A 16,040-nucleotide genomic window follows, 5' to 3' on the forward strand; every position below is an offset into this window, starting at 1 on the left:
AAAATAATTTAAGCAAAAGTAAAGGAACTACACTGACACATCCAAGAGTGGATCCAAAAGGGTTAGGCATTTATNAATATATTGAAAAATATAAAAACAATAAAAAATTATACTTCAGAAGTTAATTTAGTATCAAAAACGTAAAATATTTGAGTAGCCCAAGACATAGCCAAAGATTGCAGTGCCACAGCACTGGCGAAAATTTAAATTTGCCAACTGGAATTCTTTCGGATGATTGACTTTCGGATAATCGACACTTTACTGTATATTGAATTTTAAAAAATGGATAATTTACTTACAGAAAAGTCATTATAGGCTTCACCATCTGCATTTCCTAATAAGCCTATTGTTCCACTATGATATAAAGGATCAAGTATAAAAACGCAAAATGATCTCTGAGAATTACAAAGAACCTTTAAGCCAATAGAATTTATAGATACGATGCCACCTTCACGAGTAACAAATACTTTTCTAAAAGAATGTATAAATAAATTTAAGCATTGACAGTAATAAATTTTTATATTTTTTCAAAATAACTCACCCATTTGGAGTTTCTATTGGTACTCCACTTTCTTGACGGCTATTATTTAAATATATTTTATTATCTCTATCAAGAGTTACAGTTACTTCAGGGAATAATATATGAAGTTTTTGTTCAGATAAAAGAACAGAGAATGTTGATTCTCTGACATCATGAGCCAACATATAAGTACAGTCTGAACCTGGAAAATCTGGAAATTCATACATTTTTCCATCAAAAGTATACATATGGCTTGTACCAAATATCATAGCTGTTTTATGAATTGGTGATACTATATATCTCCTTTTAAAAAGAATTTCTTTATTTAAATGAGGTAAGAGATAGAAAACTGGACTTCTATAAGTTCCTTCCCATGGTTGAGGAACCTAAGAAATAAAAGAGTAAGAATATTAAATAATATATTTTTAAACAATAATATACAATAGGCATAAATCTTGAAATTGCTAGATTAATCAATCCTACTTTAACAAAACAATATTTCTCTACACACCATATTAAAAGAAAATGTTAGATTTGTTTAACTTTGTTGTTGTTTAACTTTAAAAAACTTTTCTTTTTGAATCATTTTTGAATGAATGATCTGATGATTTGGATTTGGTTTCAGAAATATTTACTCTGTGAATCTCCAAAGCCTTTATTTTAATGAGCATTTTAGACGCAAATTTATTGTAAGGAGATGCAAAGAAAACATTTTAACTATATTTAATCCCAAATTGATATGAATTAACAATCTATAAAAACATAAACTTTATTAAAGTTATGTATTAACAACATATTTTGAAAAGTAACAACATATTGAACAAGTCAAAAAGGATTCATATTTCTTCTTGTTTAGGAAATAACACTATAAAATCCATGGTTACATTAGTGTCCCACATAGTTTCTTTACAGACCAATGCATTATTCTCTTATTTCCAGAAATTTCTGGATGTTGAAAGAAAGTTTTAGCTTGGTTTAAAACCAAACTAAGGATTTATTTATTCTGTGACTGTATGCCATATTTTATATAGACTTTATTTTAATTTTTATATAAGTTCCCTTCTTTCTTCCTTCTATTGTCTGTCCCTTCCAGAAAATTCTTTCTCAACCCTTTATTCTTGTGTGGTGGTGACTAATCCTGTTGAACAAAGGGAAGGAAGGAAGCCTAGGGCTTAACAGAAAGACAAGGGACATTCTTTGCTGGGACATTGAAAAGGTTGGACATAAGAAGAGTACTCTCTAGTTCATTTTTGGCAGCAAATAGAGACAAAAGGAGGCCTAAGCAAGAATCAAGGTAAATTTGGTAAAAAGAAATCATAAAGACTCCCACCCCAATCACCATCAAAGTGAATTTGATGAAACTCAGAATTTATCCATCATCTCCAAGAAAGGAAACGATTTGGAATTTTCATCACCACAAGATCACCATTGACAATTGGGTACCCACTTTCACCTATCCTTACTTCTATTGTCTTTTTCCGTCTACTGATTTCCTTCTTTCTTAGATTTAGTTAGTTGTAAGCATTTAGTTGTTCTGTAGTTTGTTTTATATTTGTTATAAAATATTCGGTAATTATTGGTGTCGCGAGAATAGTGTTAATAACTGCTCATTCTCTCAACTTTTGTACGGCATATATTTTGTAAACTTGTATACTGGGACTGTGAATAACTGGTATGCCAAAGAACTGTTATACTTTATGCGAAATAGATATTATTATTTATTAATGTACCTTTGTAATTCTCATTTTGCAGCCATTATCACAATTCTATAAATATAATGCATGATATATTTGAATTACTTCATAATATTCTTAGCAAAATTGTTCTTTTTTTAAATGTCTTTCTGTCACTTTGTCAACTATTCTGCAATAAATCCCTTTATACTTGCATAATGTATATAAAAAAAAAATGATAAAACATTGGTGAATATTTTTTCTTTCTTTAATTTCATTATAGCATAATTTCTATAACATGTACTGTAGATATGAAGAGAAAGTATCACTAAATTATTGTATTTATGTCTGTAGATAAACAAATTGGAAAATCAATACAGCTTAAATTAATTTCAAAATGTCATTTATATCATTAAAAAAAATGAATATATAAATAATGAAAAACACATTATGAAAAGATATTCTAATTGTACTAAAGGAAAATGATTAATTTAAACAATATAAAATTAATGAACTATTTGAAAACCATTAACTGTGATCATTCATCAGTTTCATTAATAAAAAAAACTGCACTCTTAAGAATAAATTTTAAAGAAATTATTATGTAAACATTTTGTTAACTATAAATTTCTGAAATATATTTACCTGGAACAGATTTTGCCAATAGAATGGATGGGGACCAGTATATTGGTACTTTACAATGTTATTTTCACGACTTGTAAGGTAGGATTTAATAGCTTCAATGGATTCTTGAGGAATCCGTGTGACTGCTTTATTGGCATACCCTTGATAGTCAATGTTTCTGAAAGCATTTGCTGTAAAAATACAAATATAAGTTTAAGTTATAACTATTTTTTCTTAATGTTTAAAAATTACCTCAAGATCAAAAACATATATATGTATTTATGTACAGTATATATACATACTATAATTTCATGACGATAACCCATAGATTTTGTGTTTAAAAATTATTTGTATTAAATGCTTAATTTCAGGTAGCCAACTATTTAAATTTACTACAAAGGAACATTTTTGTTCTGTTTTAGACAGCTTCAGCTTCTTAATAAATATAAGTCAATTTTCCAACTGAATTTGAACATTTTATATTGTTTTTGATGGGTCAAACAATACATTTTCATTCTAATTTGTTAAAATCAAATCCCACACATATACAGTATTAACATCTTAGATCAGCTAGAAATATTAATTTTTCACACTTATATCAAACTGCCTCTTTCATTTTTCTGTCTGCAAGTGTTAACTATATCCTCCCAATTTCTTGTTTCTAGTACTCCCATCCATCTGGTTTTCAGTTTTTCAAGTCTTATGCATTAATGATGTTTTGATGCTTTTTGAATGTAACATTTTTGGAACAATGTTTTGGAACAAAAGATGTAAATGAAACATTGTTCCAGAACTCTTATATTCTTAATGTCCTACCAGCTTCTAAGTACTATGGGTTGCTTCCAACATACTTCTACTTCTTTCTCTAGGACCCATTACATTAAGATCATGCTGTTCATGGGGTATCAGATAATGGATTCAAAATACTCTTTGACTGAGACTCACTGATCTGTAAATGGAGCCTATGTAGAAAAATTTGTTACTCAGTTTGCTTAATCTGATCACATAGATTCCCAGCTTTTTAACTTATGCCACTCTCTGTTCTGATTATCTGTATGATCAAGAGAAATATTTTAATCATTACTTGGATTTATTTTTTCACTAGCAGTGTTATCATCCCTGTTATAGTTTTGCCTGACGCTATGCAATGTTTTTTAACTTCTTTATTTTTTATTTCAATTGTAGATTGCCTTTTATGTCTATCTGTTTGATTTAGATAAGTTTTACCAACTCCCTATATCACTTTTTGTGAGCCCTATGCAAACATGCTGCATTGATTATAAACATGATCTTGTTTCCTGTGCCAACTGTAGGTTGAGTGAGTGACTGTTCTTTTCAGTAGGGTTCTATATGCTGCCACCTTATGAGCTATGGAATCATGGAGTACCAGTGAATATATGCACCAATGTTATCTGGTTTTCTGTACACTTTAGTACAATATTGCTTTTTTGATACAAAAATGTTACATTCAAAAAGTTCACTTCTGATGAACTTTTCTGATCCATTTTGAGAGTAATGCCTGCTTTATTTGTGTTGAATGTTTTGATGAAGTCCTTTATTGAGAGGTCACTGTTTCAAATAATAATTAAATCATTAATGTGTGTTCAAATTAGTTTAATTGGCTGCAATTTTCAAATTGCAAGCCTATTAATTCCCATTGGCACCTGTCTGTCCTTCCTTAATCTCAAAACAGTTAGATAGATGAAAGTCGAGACCAGATATGGAAATTTAGGGACAGGAGGCTCCAATTAACTTGAAAAACTTCTGGTTTGGACTGAAAGTCATGTTATTTCAATTAAAAAAATTTTTCCAGAATGGAGTTAGATAGATGATACATGACTTTATTGCTAACAGGAAAAGTATGATGTACAGGGGTAAGTCAGTACTAAAATCAAAGCCTAAATTTTAAATTAAATAAATTTAAAATATAGGCTTTGATTTTAGTATTGTCTTGCCCCTGTACATCATACATTTCCTGTTAACAATAGTCATGTATATTTTAAATTAAATACATTAAAAATATGGTTAAAATTGTAGCCCAGTGTTGTGATGGTGTCACAATAAATAATTGCTTGCATTATTTTTGTATTTCTTTGCCACTGGTGCTTCCACCCAATCTCCCACTATTTTCTGTTAGGTTGCCTGATACTGGTAACTCATTAGCACTCCTATTTCTTGCTTATAAAATGGTTTATTCCAGCTGAAATACGAGTTGACTATTATAATGTCCAAGAAGTCTGACGCTATTTTAAATTTATCATGCTTAGGTTCATTTTTTGCATATTACCTCTCTAGTTAAAGCTATGGTAGCTTCTATTGTAATGAATAGGAAGCAATTGAACAATTTACAAAATTTTTAATTCAATATTTAGAATATTAACCCAATGAAGACGATTAAAATTGATCAAAAACATTAGTTTTTCCTCTTAAATAAACCTTTTGCTTGCTATTCAATGTTGCATGTGATTGAGTGATATACTGTAACAATTATTAATCATGTATTCTGAACCAATTACAGTGTGTAGATGACAAAAACAAACAAAAATGAATGTTTTTGAACCCCTTCTGAGTCTTTCATCAGCGTTTTTAATGTTTCCTCGATGGATCTTCGTTTTGGAATAAAATTCAAACAAGAGTTCGAATATAAGTTTGAAAAATTATTAAAACCATGTCGCTCCTGTGCAGAGAGTCACTCTGCTGGGACTCAATGAATGGTTAGTCCATGTTGCCAATCAACTCTTGCCAGGCCATTGACAAAACCATCTCTACATATGCAACAGATCTGGACACTGTAGCAAACTTTCACCAGGCCAAACTCATCCTCACTATGCCCCCCACAGAACACCTCAGATGGTTGGAGGTGGTGCACACTTCTAAATCCAGTTTTACATATACATACATAAATTATAAAGAGGAAATAGTTTTGTCAATGGCCTGGCAAGAGTTGATTGATGAAACAGATTAACCATTCATTGAGTCTTGGTAGGGCAACTCTGTGCAGGTGCAACATAGTTTTAATAATTTTTCAAACTTATATTCAAACTCTTGTTTGAATTTTATTCCAAAGATCCATTGAGGAAACATTAAAAACCCTGATGAAGGACTCAGAAGACTTGTTTGTTTTTGTCATCTACACATCATAATTGGTTCAGAATATGTGATTAACTATATCCGGGTGTGGTGAGTGATTGTGTAACAATTATTTTTTGGATCAATAGGAATCTTGTGATATCACTATCATCTAATTTTGTCCTCAATTTTCACTAATTTTCAATTCCTGGCTGCCTGTATGGTCAGTAGCAGCTCCATTTCTTAACAAAATTTCAAATGCTCTTTTGCTTAGCATGCTAGGTCATCTGTCTTACACCAACTCAAATGAGATGGTACAAATAAGATTGGGATTCTCAAAACTCTCCTCACATTAATTATTTTGATCAACTATTTTTTTATAGGTACTTAAATGGATTATATTCTTCACTAAATACTTTTATCTGTGTTCCTCCTAGATCAACTCAAAATTTATCTTGCACTTCCTAATTTTTGTCTTTCTTTGTATAGACTAGCAGTTCTTAACTTGTGTTATAAGGAACCATAGGGTTCTGGTGATAAAATTTGAAGTTCTGTAATAAAATTAGTTTTTGAGCTTTAATTAACAGTTTAAAATATTGAATGTATGAAAAATTTATAAATTTTCAAAAATTAATATTTCATAGGAATAGGAACCTATGCACAGACTCACATTTGTGGAAAATAAAACTTATTGAGTCTAATATGGGAGAATCAAATCTTGTATTTGATTCTCCCATATTAGACGCAATGAGTGTTTATTTAAAGATATGCAAAAAAATCAAATGCATTTGATTCTCTCAGTTGAATTCTTACTACATGTGCTGATGAAATCATCTACAAAAATTAATCCTTCACATTAATTAGTAGTTTAAATTAATATCATTTGCTTTTCAATTATTAATCTGTTTTTTTGTATGTTAAAAAATTATTTTTGATTTGTTATTTTTATTTATAATCAGTAAAAATTGTCAGGTTTCAAAACATTTTATTAATATGAAAAGGGTTCTGTAATTAATTAATTAAAATAAGTTGGGAACCACTGATATAGACAGCTGTTCTTTTATTATCATGTTTTACACGGCACCATTGAGAGGAAGGAAAATTAAAATTTTTTCCTGGACCCAGAGAAAATTTAGGGTCCTCATAGTGGTAGATTATTAATATAAAATTAATGTTATTTTTATAACAGAAAATGAAATCTTTAAGATTGCTTTTTATTAATAAATAAACATTTTACATTATTATTATTGCCTTACTGTCCTTGTTTAATTTCTTATTATATGTTTGTCAATGTGGACATTAATTATTAACAGGACAATTATACTGGTGTTAAGCTTTTTACACAAGAATTGAGGAAAAAGTTCTTAAAGAAAGTCTGTTTTCTTTAAGAACGTTTTCCTCAATTTTTGTGTAAAAAGCTTAACACCAGTATAATTGTCCTGTTAATAATTAATGTCCACGTTGACAAACATATAATAAGAAACATTTTACACATTTTATTTGTTCAAAAAAAAAGGGCTAAAAAAGCCTACTCTATCTGCTTTACCCCCAGACCTCATACAATCATACAAGTTCTTGTTGGCCCTGCTCTTACAGCAACTTTAAATATGAAGTTCTTTTTATTTTTTTAATTTTACTTATTTTAAATTTAAGTAAAGGAATGATTTATAATTTACCATTGTAATTTATTTATATACACACATGTTTTATCTTTACCTTATAATTTTAATTTTTATATATTACAAAAATTTCATAAATTTTATACATGTATTTTATTGCTTTTATTTTTGGTCATGTGTTTTATGTTATGTTTATATTGCTGAGGTAATAGTCACATGCCATATAGCATTACTTAATAAGCCTTAATAAATAAACCTGAAATGTAAACATAAATTTGATTATTGAAGACTTCAGTTGCAAAGATAGAATATGTTTTACTTTGTCATGAGTTCACATAAAATTTAATAAATAATTTAATGTAAATTTTATAAATTTTTCTTTTTTTACAATATTGTTTGACTATTTTTATTTCTCAAAATGTTTATATTACTTAAAAAAATAAATAAATAAAACCTGCTATTTCCAAGGTTTATATCTTTATCATACTAGCATTTTTGGGTTCCTACAACCCATCTTCAGAGATGTTAATAGGCAAAAATGAAAAAAAATCATATATTTGGTAAAAGTAATCTTTTTTTTTTTTTTTCTAAACAAATAATTTGATACAGGCATTATAAATTTTTATCATTAAATTTTCAAATTTTCTGCTGTTATTTTTTTTTACAAATTTTTAAAATAATTCTATTTGATGTTTATAGAAATTTGCAAATTTATTCAACGTTTTAAAAAATAAAAAATTATCATCATATAAGAAATTCTTGCATACTTATATTTACCTGCAACTGTAAAAGATTCATAATTATCTTGTGCTTGTTTTGTACGTTCATCTGCTTCTCTTCTTATATTACGAATCATTTCAACAGTTGGTTGTATAAATGGATAAAGCAGTTCACGGATTTCTTTTCTATTTTCTTTCAATTTTTCAAATGCATTTCTATAAAATTCTTCCTGCAGTATCATAAATTTATATAAGATGCCAAATATAATCAGTTCAATATAAAATAAATTTCATTAAATACCTGTTTCTTTGATTGTTTTCTTAAAGATTTAATAAGAACATTTATAGGATGATTGCGATCTTTCACTATAGCTTCTATTTTTTCTGATAGAAGAACAAGCCTAGGATGAAGTTTCTCTGCTATTTCCATTGAAAATTTTAAATCTTCATATCCTTTGAGTGAAATTGTGAAAGGTGATAATAATTTCAATGCAAATGCAAGATTTTCTTTTACTTCTTCTGGTTTATCCTAAAATTTCCCAACACTTGGTTATTTTAAAACATTTTTAAATTATTGGGATAATAAAACATTACTAAAGTATATTAGTATGAATATATGATTATATGTTGTTGAAGCATACTTTTAATTAGTTAATAATTATATTTAGTTATAAACAAGGTTCTAATTTTTTTCTTTAACCTTTATCAAAATTGCATAAATAACTAAATGCTTACTGTATGAACATGAGTTCCTACAATAGAAAATCCACTTCCATCTCTTGCAATATCTGTTCTGTATTTAATATTCTTAAATCCATCTTCAGGAACTTCAATATTTAATTCCATATATGGAGTACTTGTGAGTTTAGACGAATAAGTTATTTCATAACTAGGCAATACATCTGTCTGTCAGTGAATATACAATATTTTTAAGTAAAATAATAAATTTGAATAATTTGATAAATTTCAAATTATATACAAAATATAAATAAACAAAATCAATATTGTATTAAAATAGAATTTTAAAAAAATTGAGTATATAATGAATAAATTTCCCAGGAAAGTAATAAATAATATAAAAGTCGGAATTTTCTTTAAAATAAAAGGATTAAAATTGTAAAAAATCATAAAAATTTATCATAGAATTTAGAATAGAAGAAATTAAAAAAGAGATAATCAAGAGCGATTTAGGATTTAAAAGTTGTTTTGTGTTAGAGAAAAGTAAATGCAGAGGGGATAATACAGTGAATAATGCCTAAAGTTTCTCAAGATGTAAAGAGAAAAAAGAGAACAAAGAAAGAACAAGTTTAATATTTTAAAGATTTGAAGATGTTTGAAAATAAGTTGTTCTAAATAGAATATTTCCTGAGGCGGTTGATGATGAGAAATTAAATCATTTTAAAAACATTTTGACTGTTAAAAACAAATAGCTTTTTGATTTAAGGTTTGTTGTGTATTGACAAAGAATATAACATTATATGGTTAGGAACTTGATATGTATGCAAGACATTTCAAAATTATCCATATACAGGGTGTCTGTTAAACATTTCAGAACTTCTAAGAGAGGTAGGGTGTATCCTGACGACTCGAAATCATATAGCAATGCAGGGTCGGAAATGCTTTCCTGAAGTGGTGATGTACACAGAAACAGCTAACCTCTGGTGCACGCTTGCAAAGAAATTATGGCTGGGAATATGCCTCATTGGATATTGTTCTGCGTACAAGCACTGTGTGGCTAGCCCACTACAATCTGCAGCCCCGTACACCAAATGCATATCGGCTAACTCTGCTTCCTTGTGCGAAATGACAATTTCCTGCAAGAATGCTCGGAACTTTTGTGCAACGCCATCTACCACTTCAGAAAAGCATTTCCGACCCTGCATTGCTATATGATTCTGAGTCATCGGGATGCACCCTACCCCTCTTAGAAGTTCTGAAACGTTTAACTGAGACACCCTGTATAGTTAAAATATTTATATCTGATGAACTATACAAATGACTTTTATAAATTTTTTCTCTTAAGTCTTGAAAACATACACACTTTTTTTTAGTTATTAATTTTTTGCAAATATCTATGAGAAAGATGGAGAATATGCAATTCTAAGATGTTACTAGAAATTTGAAAATCTCAAATCAAATTTATAATCAGAAACTAGAAACATTAAAAAATGTGTGAATCCTTGATAGCATTTTTAAATAATTATTATAATCAATGCTAAATGAAACAAAAGTTTCCTGATTGATGGAAATGAGAGAACTTGCTCTCTATCCTTCTAATCTCTTGACAGTCAAACCATTATGTCTTGCAAAGTATATTAATCACACCATAAAATGGAAAATGCCAACAATTTTTAATATTTTGAGGAATGATAAAGAGAAAGTAAATCATTTGCGTAAAAACAGAGTTTATAAAATTCCAATTTACAAAAAATTGATGGATCAATTGTTTGAGTATGTAGCATCAACTAACACTTGTGAGAAGATTAGATTGTATCACAGAGACATTAAGAAGTTGGAAAGAAAATACAAATGCCCTGGATAAAAAAATCATGTTTCCTGGGGGGCAATGCTGCAAGTCCTTAAAACTTTAAGAGCTGAAGAAATCCACTGTATAGAAGAAACATTCTTGATTTTTGAAAGAAGCTTAAAAACAACATAATTAATTGAGAGATTCAGGTCAATTAGCAACATCATGGAAATTTTAATTTTATTATTGATCTATTATGGTACTTACTACAATCTTCTATTGTAACTTCAACAATAGCTTTTTGTTTACACTTTTGCATTTGCAATCATACAATAACAATAGATCTATCAGGTTGTAAAGTTGAAATTTACAAATTTCAATTTTTTTATAGAAATGACTGAAAAAATGTTTTGAGACATTCAATGTGGATATATAAGTAGAGTAACCTAAGGGCATTTCATCACATATTTCATTGGAAATAGACACATCAGCAATTTTTGACAATATGAAATTCATTAGAACACATTCATTTACTATTGCTCTAACACCAATGTGGCCACAATGTAATGAAGGCTCACAATCTCATCTGTAAAGTGTTCATGGGTGAACAAAAGTCAACCAACTATTGCAAATGTCAAAGGGTTGATACTACTGAAGAAGGCATGATCTGCATTTGTTTGGTGTTATCATGATAAAGCTGCTTCCAACTAATATCACTATCACCAAAGAGCTGTACTGCAAACAACTGGATGGTTTGTACATCAAGATTAAAGAACTTCATCCAAAAATTGACAAAGTCCAATACTATCATGACAACATGCCAGCATATAGAGCAAAGATGACCTTCGAGAGACTGGTCAGTCTGGGCTAGGAGGTTCTGCTTCATCCATCTTACAGCCCAGAATTGGCACTGATTAACATCTATTTTGCACCCTGCAGAACCATATTACCAGTATGTAGTTCAATGACAATACATGATACTCAAGACTTTCTTCAAAGAAAAACCCCCAGTCATTCTATGCTCATGGGATTGAAAGTTTGCAGTTAAGGTGGTGAGATGTGATTGATATTGATAGTGATAATCTACAAGGATTAATTGTAATCATTGTTAAGTTACTTGTCAATAAAATTCATTCAAAATGTCTAAATTTTATTTTTATAACCTGATATTTCAGCATCGCTGTTGAGGAGTGTTGTAACTTAAAAGTACTAAGATGTTTTATGTTTTAAATTTAATTATTTCTCCATTAAAATATTGTTTTCTTATTTTTATTTGAAATTATATTAAATTAAAATAAATTAAAATGTAGAAGATATTTTTTTGATTCATAGGATAAAATGTGAAAGTTTATTTATAAATATTTCTAAGAAATGTGTAAATTTTACATATCAGTCAGAAATATATGTAAAATTTTTAATAATAGATGATAAGAATTTATTAATAATACCTTGCTCTTTATATGATATTTCTTATCATAAAATGGACCTTCAAAATCCATTCCAATTTTTCCTTCTGCATCTATATTAATAGCTGGGTGACTAAAATTCATTGTTTCCCATCCTTCTAAATGACGTTCAAGATAGAATACCTCTGAAACAAAATAATCAAAGAAAAGTAAAGTTAATAAATAATATTTTTAATACTTTAAATCTATATATAAAGAGTATTCCAATAATAATGAAACTCATGATGAGGATATTGAACAACAAGCATTGTAATCTGATATCCAAGATGACAACACAGCAATTTAAAATACTGACCATTAACATATATTTAGATAAGTTTCTATGTATAGCTTTGTTCAGTCATCCATTAGTTATCATTATTTTCAATTTGTATATATATATATATAATATACTATATAATATATTATAATATATTTAATCATATTTTGATCTAAACACAAGAATATGGTATCAATAACAAACAGCATCCAGAAAAAGGCATTTGAATCAATATTTTGAGGCTATTGGTTTGCTAAGACTAACATATTTTATTAAGAAGAGAATTATTTAAATACAATCCTACTTATTTTAAAAACGTTGTTTTTAAAATAAGTAGGAAAGGCAGGGTCATTACTTTTAGAATACTCTGTATTTCAGATTAATTTGAATTTACCTTAATTATTTATTATATTAAGAAAACCAAGACATTTAAATATCAAATTATAAGATAAACGAAGCAAAATTTAAGACTAGTGAATTGAAGAAATGTTCTTTGGCTTAATGATTTTAATTAGACTTACTGCTTAAAAACAGTTATTTCATTTTCAGGTCTATTTAGATCCAATTAAAAATACTGATTAATTCTATTTAGTTTTCAATTTGAATTCAAATATGAATCACATTTAAAATTATGAATTATGTTTCATTTGTAATACTATAATATTTTATATAAATTTAATTAGGCAAAATTACTTCATATACAATGGAAACTCAATTATCCAAAACCAAATTATCTCAAACTAAATATTATCCAAAATGATTAAAAAAAAAAAAGAATGTGTAACATTCCAACTCTCCATATAACTGGAAATCATTACTGTCCTGTATTCTCATTGTGGGTTCTGATAAACTTAATCTTGCATTGTTCCAATATTTTCAACATGCAGGGAACTAACTAAATGTGAAAAAGTGATTGTGACAATATTGTATATTGATGCCTTCTTTAATAAAAGATCATTTATGAAACTTTAAATGTATAGTGCTTGATATTATACCCAAAACAAAAACAAGAAAGTTTCTTGGATTGTTTGAAATTTCATTTATCTGAATCCATCAAATTCAGATAATTAAGTTTCCACCATATCTTATTTCATTTATGTGCAGTGTAAATACAACTTTAGTTTTAAAATTTTAGTTTAAAATAATGGCTACATTACTTACGACGAGTCTTAGAATTAAGCATATCCCATTCAGGTGAATTAGTATTTATGTTAATTTCCAAATTATAGGCTTTAGTTCTTGGTTTACATTCTAATAGAATTGTAGAATCAAAATTGTAAAATGAAGACTGGAAATCATGCTTCAGATCTATATATTCACACTTTTCCTTTTCACCCCATAGAAGGTTAAGATTATAGTCAGTTTTCTTCTCATTACCACGATAAATAGCATCATTATGCATTACTAAAGTTTTAACCCAATCGTGCTTAGAACCTGTCACAGTTTTAATTTCTCTTCGGATATTAGCTAATGTATCAACTCCTGTAAGTGATAATTCAGATCCTACGGGTGTCTGGTGGTTACTTTAATAAAAGAATATTAAATTAAAAATGTTAATGCAAGTATTAGGAAAAATATTATATTTAAATTTTAAAATACAGAATATAATAGTTATCATAATAACTTAAATTTTTATAAATTATTCATAAAACAACATAAAACAATTGTAATTATTATCTTTTATAAAATATAAAACATATTTTTCAATAAAAAGATAATTCCTTATTCTTTAAATTTAATCTTAAACATAAATCACATGATTAATCCAGTGATTTAGATGTAAGGCTAGCTATATTATAGAATTTGACTTTTGATTATATTCTATAACTTAAAGATAAATAATTCTTCAGAATTTTTTACCTTCAGTATAAAATTAAATATCATATCTTATATACAATGTAATTCAGATTCTTTTTCATAATATTAATGTTTCTAAATCTGCAATATTAATTGTAAATTGTAACATTTAAGACAAACTAATGTTTATATTTCAGTATCTATATTTATCAAATATCTTTGGATTGTGACAGTCTGATAAATTTCAAGTGAAAATATTTAGCTTGAATTATAAGATCAATCTAAAAAACTTACAAAATAGTAATTATATTAAGAATTACACTTTAGAAGTCTTGTTCTTAAAGCATTTCAAATAAGATGTTTCGATTTATATCAAGACTGATATAATGAAAAATATGCTTTAAAAATTTTTTTAGTTAATTAAAATGATTTGTAATCAAAATAAACATTAGAACAGTTTTTAGAACAGCTTGTGCTCAAAAATTTAACAATAATTCTCTCAGAAACATGGAAAGAATCCATCATATTTTCACTGACTTGTTTATAAATTATATTTAACAATAATTTTATTGTTTTTATATTACTCTCTCTTAAACTATTTGTTCTCTAGNTAAATATAAAATTAAACTAAACTAATTTAATACTATTTTTCACTGTTTTTAAATTTTTAGTTATACAAGCCATCCTCACTTTACAACAGTTTCATTTACACTGATTGACAATAATGCTGGTTTCAAATTTTTTCCCAAAAAATCTCAAAAATACTGTTTTCACAATGTGTAGAATATTTCTAAATGCAATGCTAAATGCAAATATTTAGCAAATTTGGTAGAACATTTAGACTGGCAAACAGAGGAGATGAATGATGATGAACCAGAGTATGTTGTAAAGATAATAACTACTGAGTCCTTAACAACTTCTTGCTAATGCCAACTCATTGACTGAAGAGTTGCAAAATGGACCCTGACTAGGAGTGAAGTGACTGTAATGAGAAGTTTAAATGAAGCCTTAGTACTTTATTAAGTAATTCTCATAGCAAATAACTTTGGATTCATATTTTACAAATGTGCATGATCTTCACCTAGCCCACCATCAATGGACCCTCAACCAGGCCATCACTGCAGAACTGAAGTTGCATCAAGCCTTATTGCTTTATGAGAACATTAGCAGTATAAAAATGGCACTGCCAAGTTTGGTTATACATAAGTAAGTTATACTTTTTGTATTATTAATTTATTACTAGAAATTCTTCCATCAAGCATGATGGAATACTTTTTATGAGAAAGTAGAGATTGAAGAATTGAGAAAAGTAGAGGTTTCAAGAAATTCAAGAAGAGTTGTTAAATTTCTACAAATTAAATAGTTCATACTATCTGTTGTAACATAAAGAGCAACAAAAAAAATTTCACTTGGATTGGACAAAAATAGTAGGAGTTATAGAGAATTCACTTATACACACATAAACATATGTTGGCCTTTATTTTAAAATCTTTCTTTATAAAATTTCTTTATACACTACATTCTGAGTAAACACTATTATCTTATAAAAGGTTTTCTTTCTGTCTTTGTTTAGTACACAATAACACAATACAATAACACAATACAATACACAGGTGTATTGTATTGTGTTATTGTATTGTGTTATTGTATTGTGTACCTATTACACCTGTGTATTTTACCTTTATATTATAATTAATTATGTATTTTGTAACACCTATATCTATCTGTATCTTTATTATTGTAATTTGTTATCACCGGGTAGTGCTCACTGCGGAACCCGGCATGTACCATTGTGTGCGTTAATAAAGAAATGAATGAATGAATGTA

The 16,040-nt window shown here is 27.9% G+C and overlaps 1 protein-coding gene across 1 annotated transcript; it reads right to left on the minus strand.

The window, feature by feature from the left end:
• Positions 1-260: 260 nt before the first annotated feature.
• LOC111620523 (apolipophorins-like) lies at positions 261-13,959 on the minus strand. The gene is made up of 8 exons (XM_023362452.1): positions 13,578-13,959; positions 12,140-12,282; positions 8,960-9,130; positions 8,526-8,753; positions 8,283-8,454; positions 2,839-3,008; positions 542-906; positions 261-471 (listed from the first exon to the last, which is right to left on the minus strand). Exons 1-8 carry the CDS (start codon positions 13,816-13,818, stop codon positions 276-278), a joined length of 1,686 nt encoding a protein of 561 aa, XP_023218220.1. The 5' UTR covers positions 13,819-13,959; the 3' UTR covers positions 261-275.
• Positions 13,960-16,040: the final 2,081 nt, after the last annotated feature.

Source organism: Centruroides sculpturatus, unplaced genomic scaffold (assembly GCF_000671375.1).
Source record: "Centruroides sculpturatus isolate CEXI.00-Female unplaced genomic scaffold, Cexi_2.0 scaffold265, whole genome shotgun sequence".
NCBI lineage: Eukaryota > Metazoa > Arthropoda > Arachnida > Scorpiones > Buthidae > Centruroides > Centruroides sculpturatus.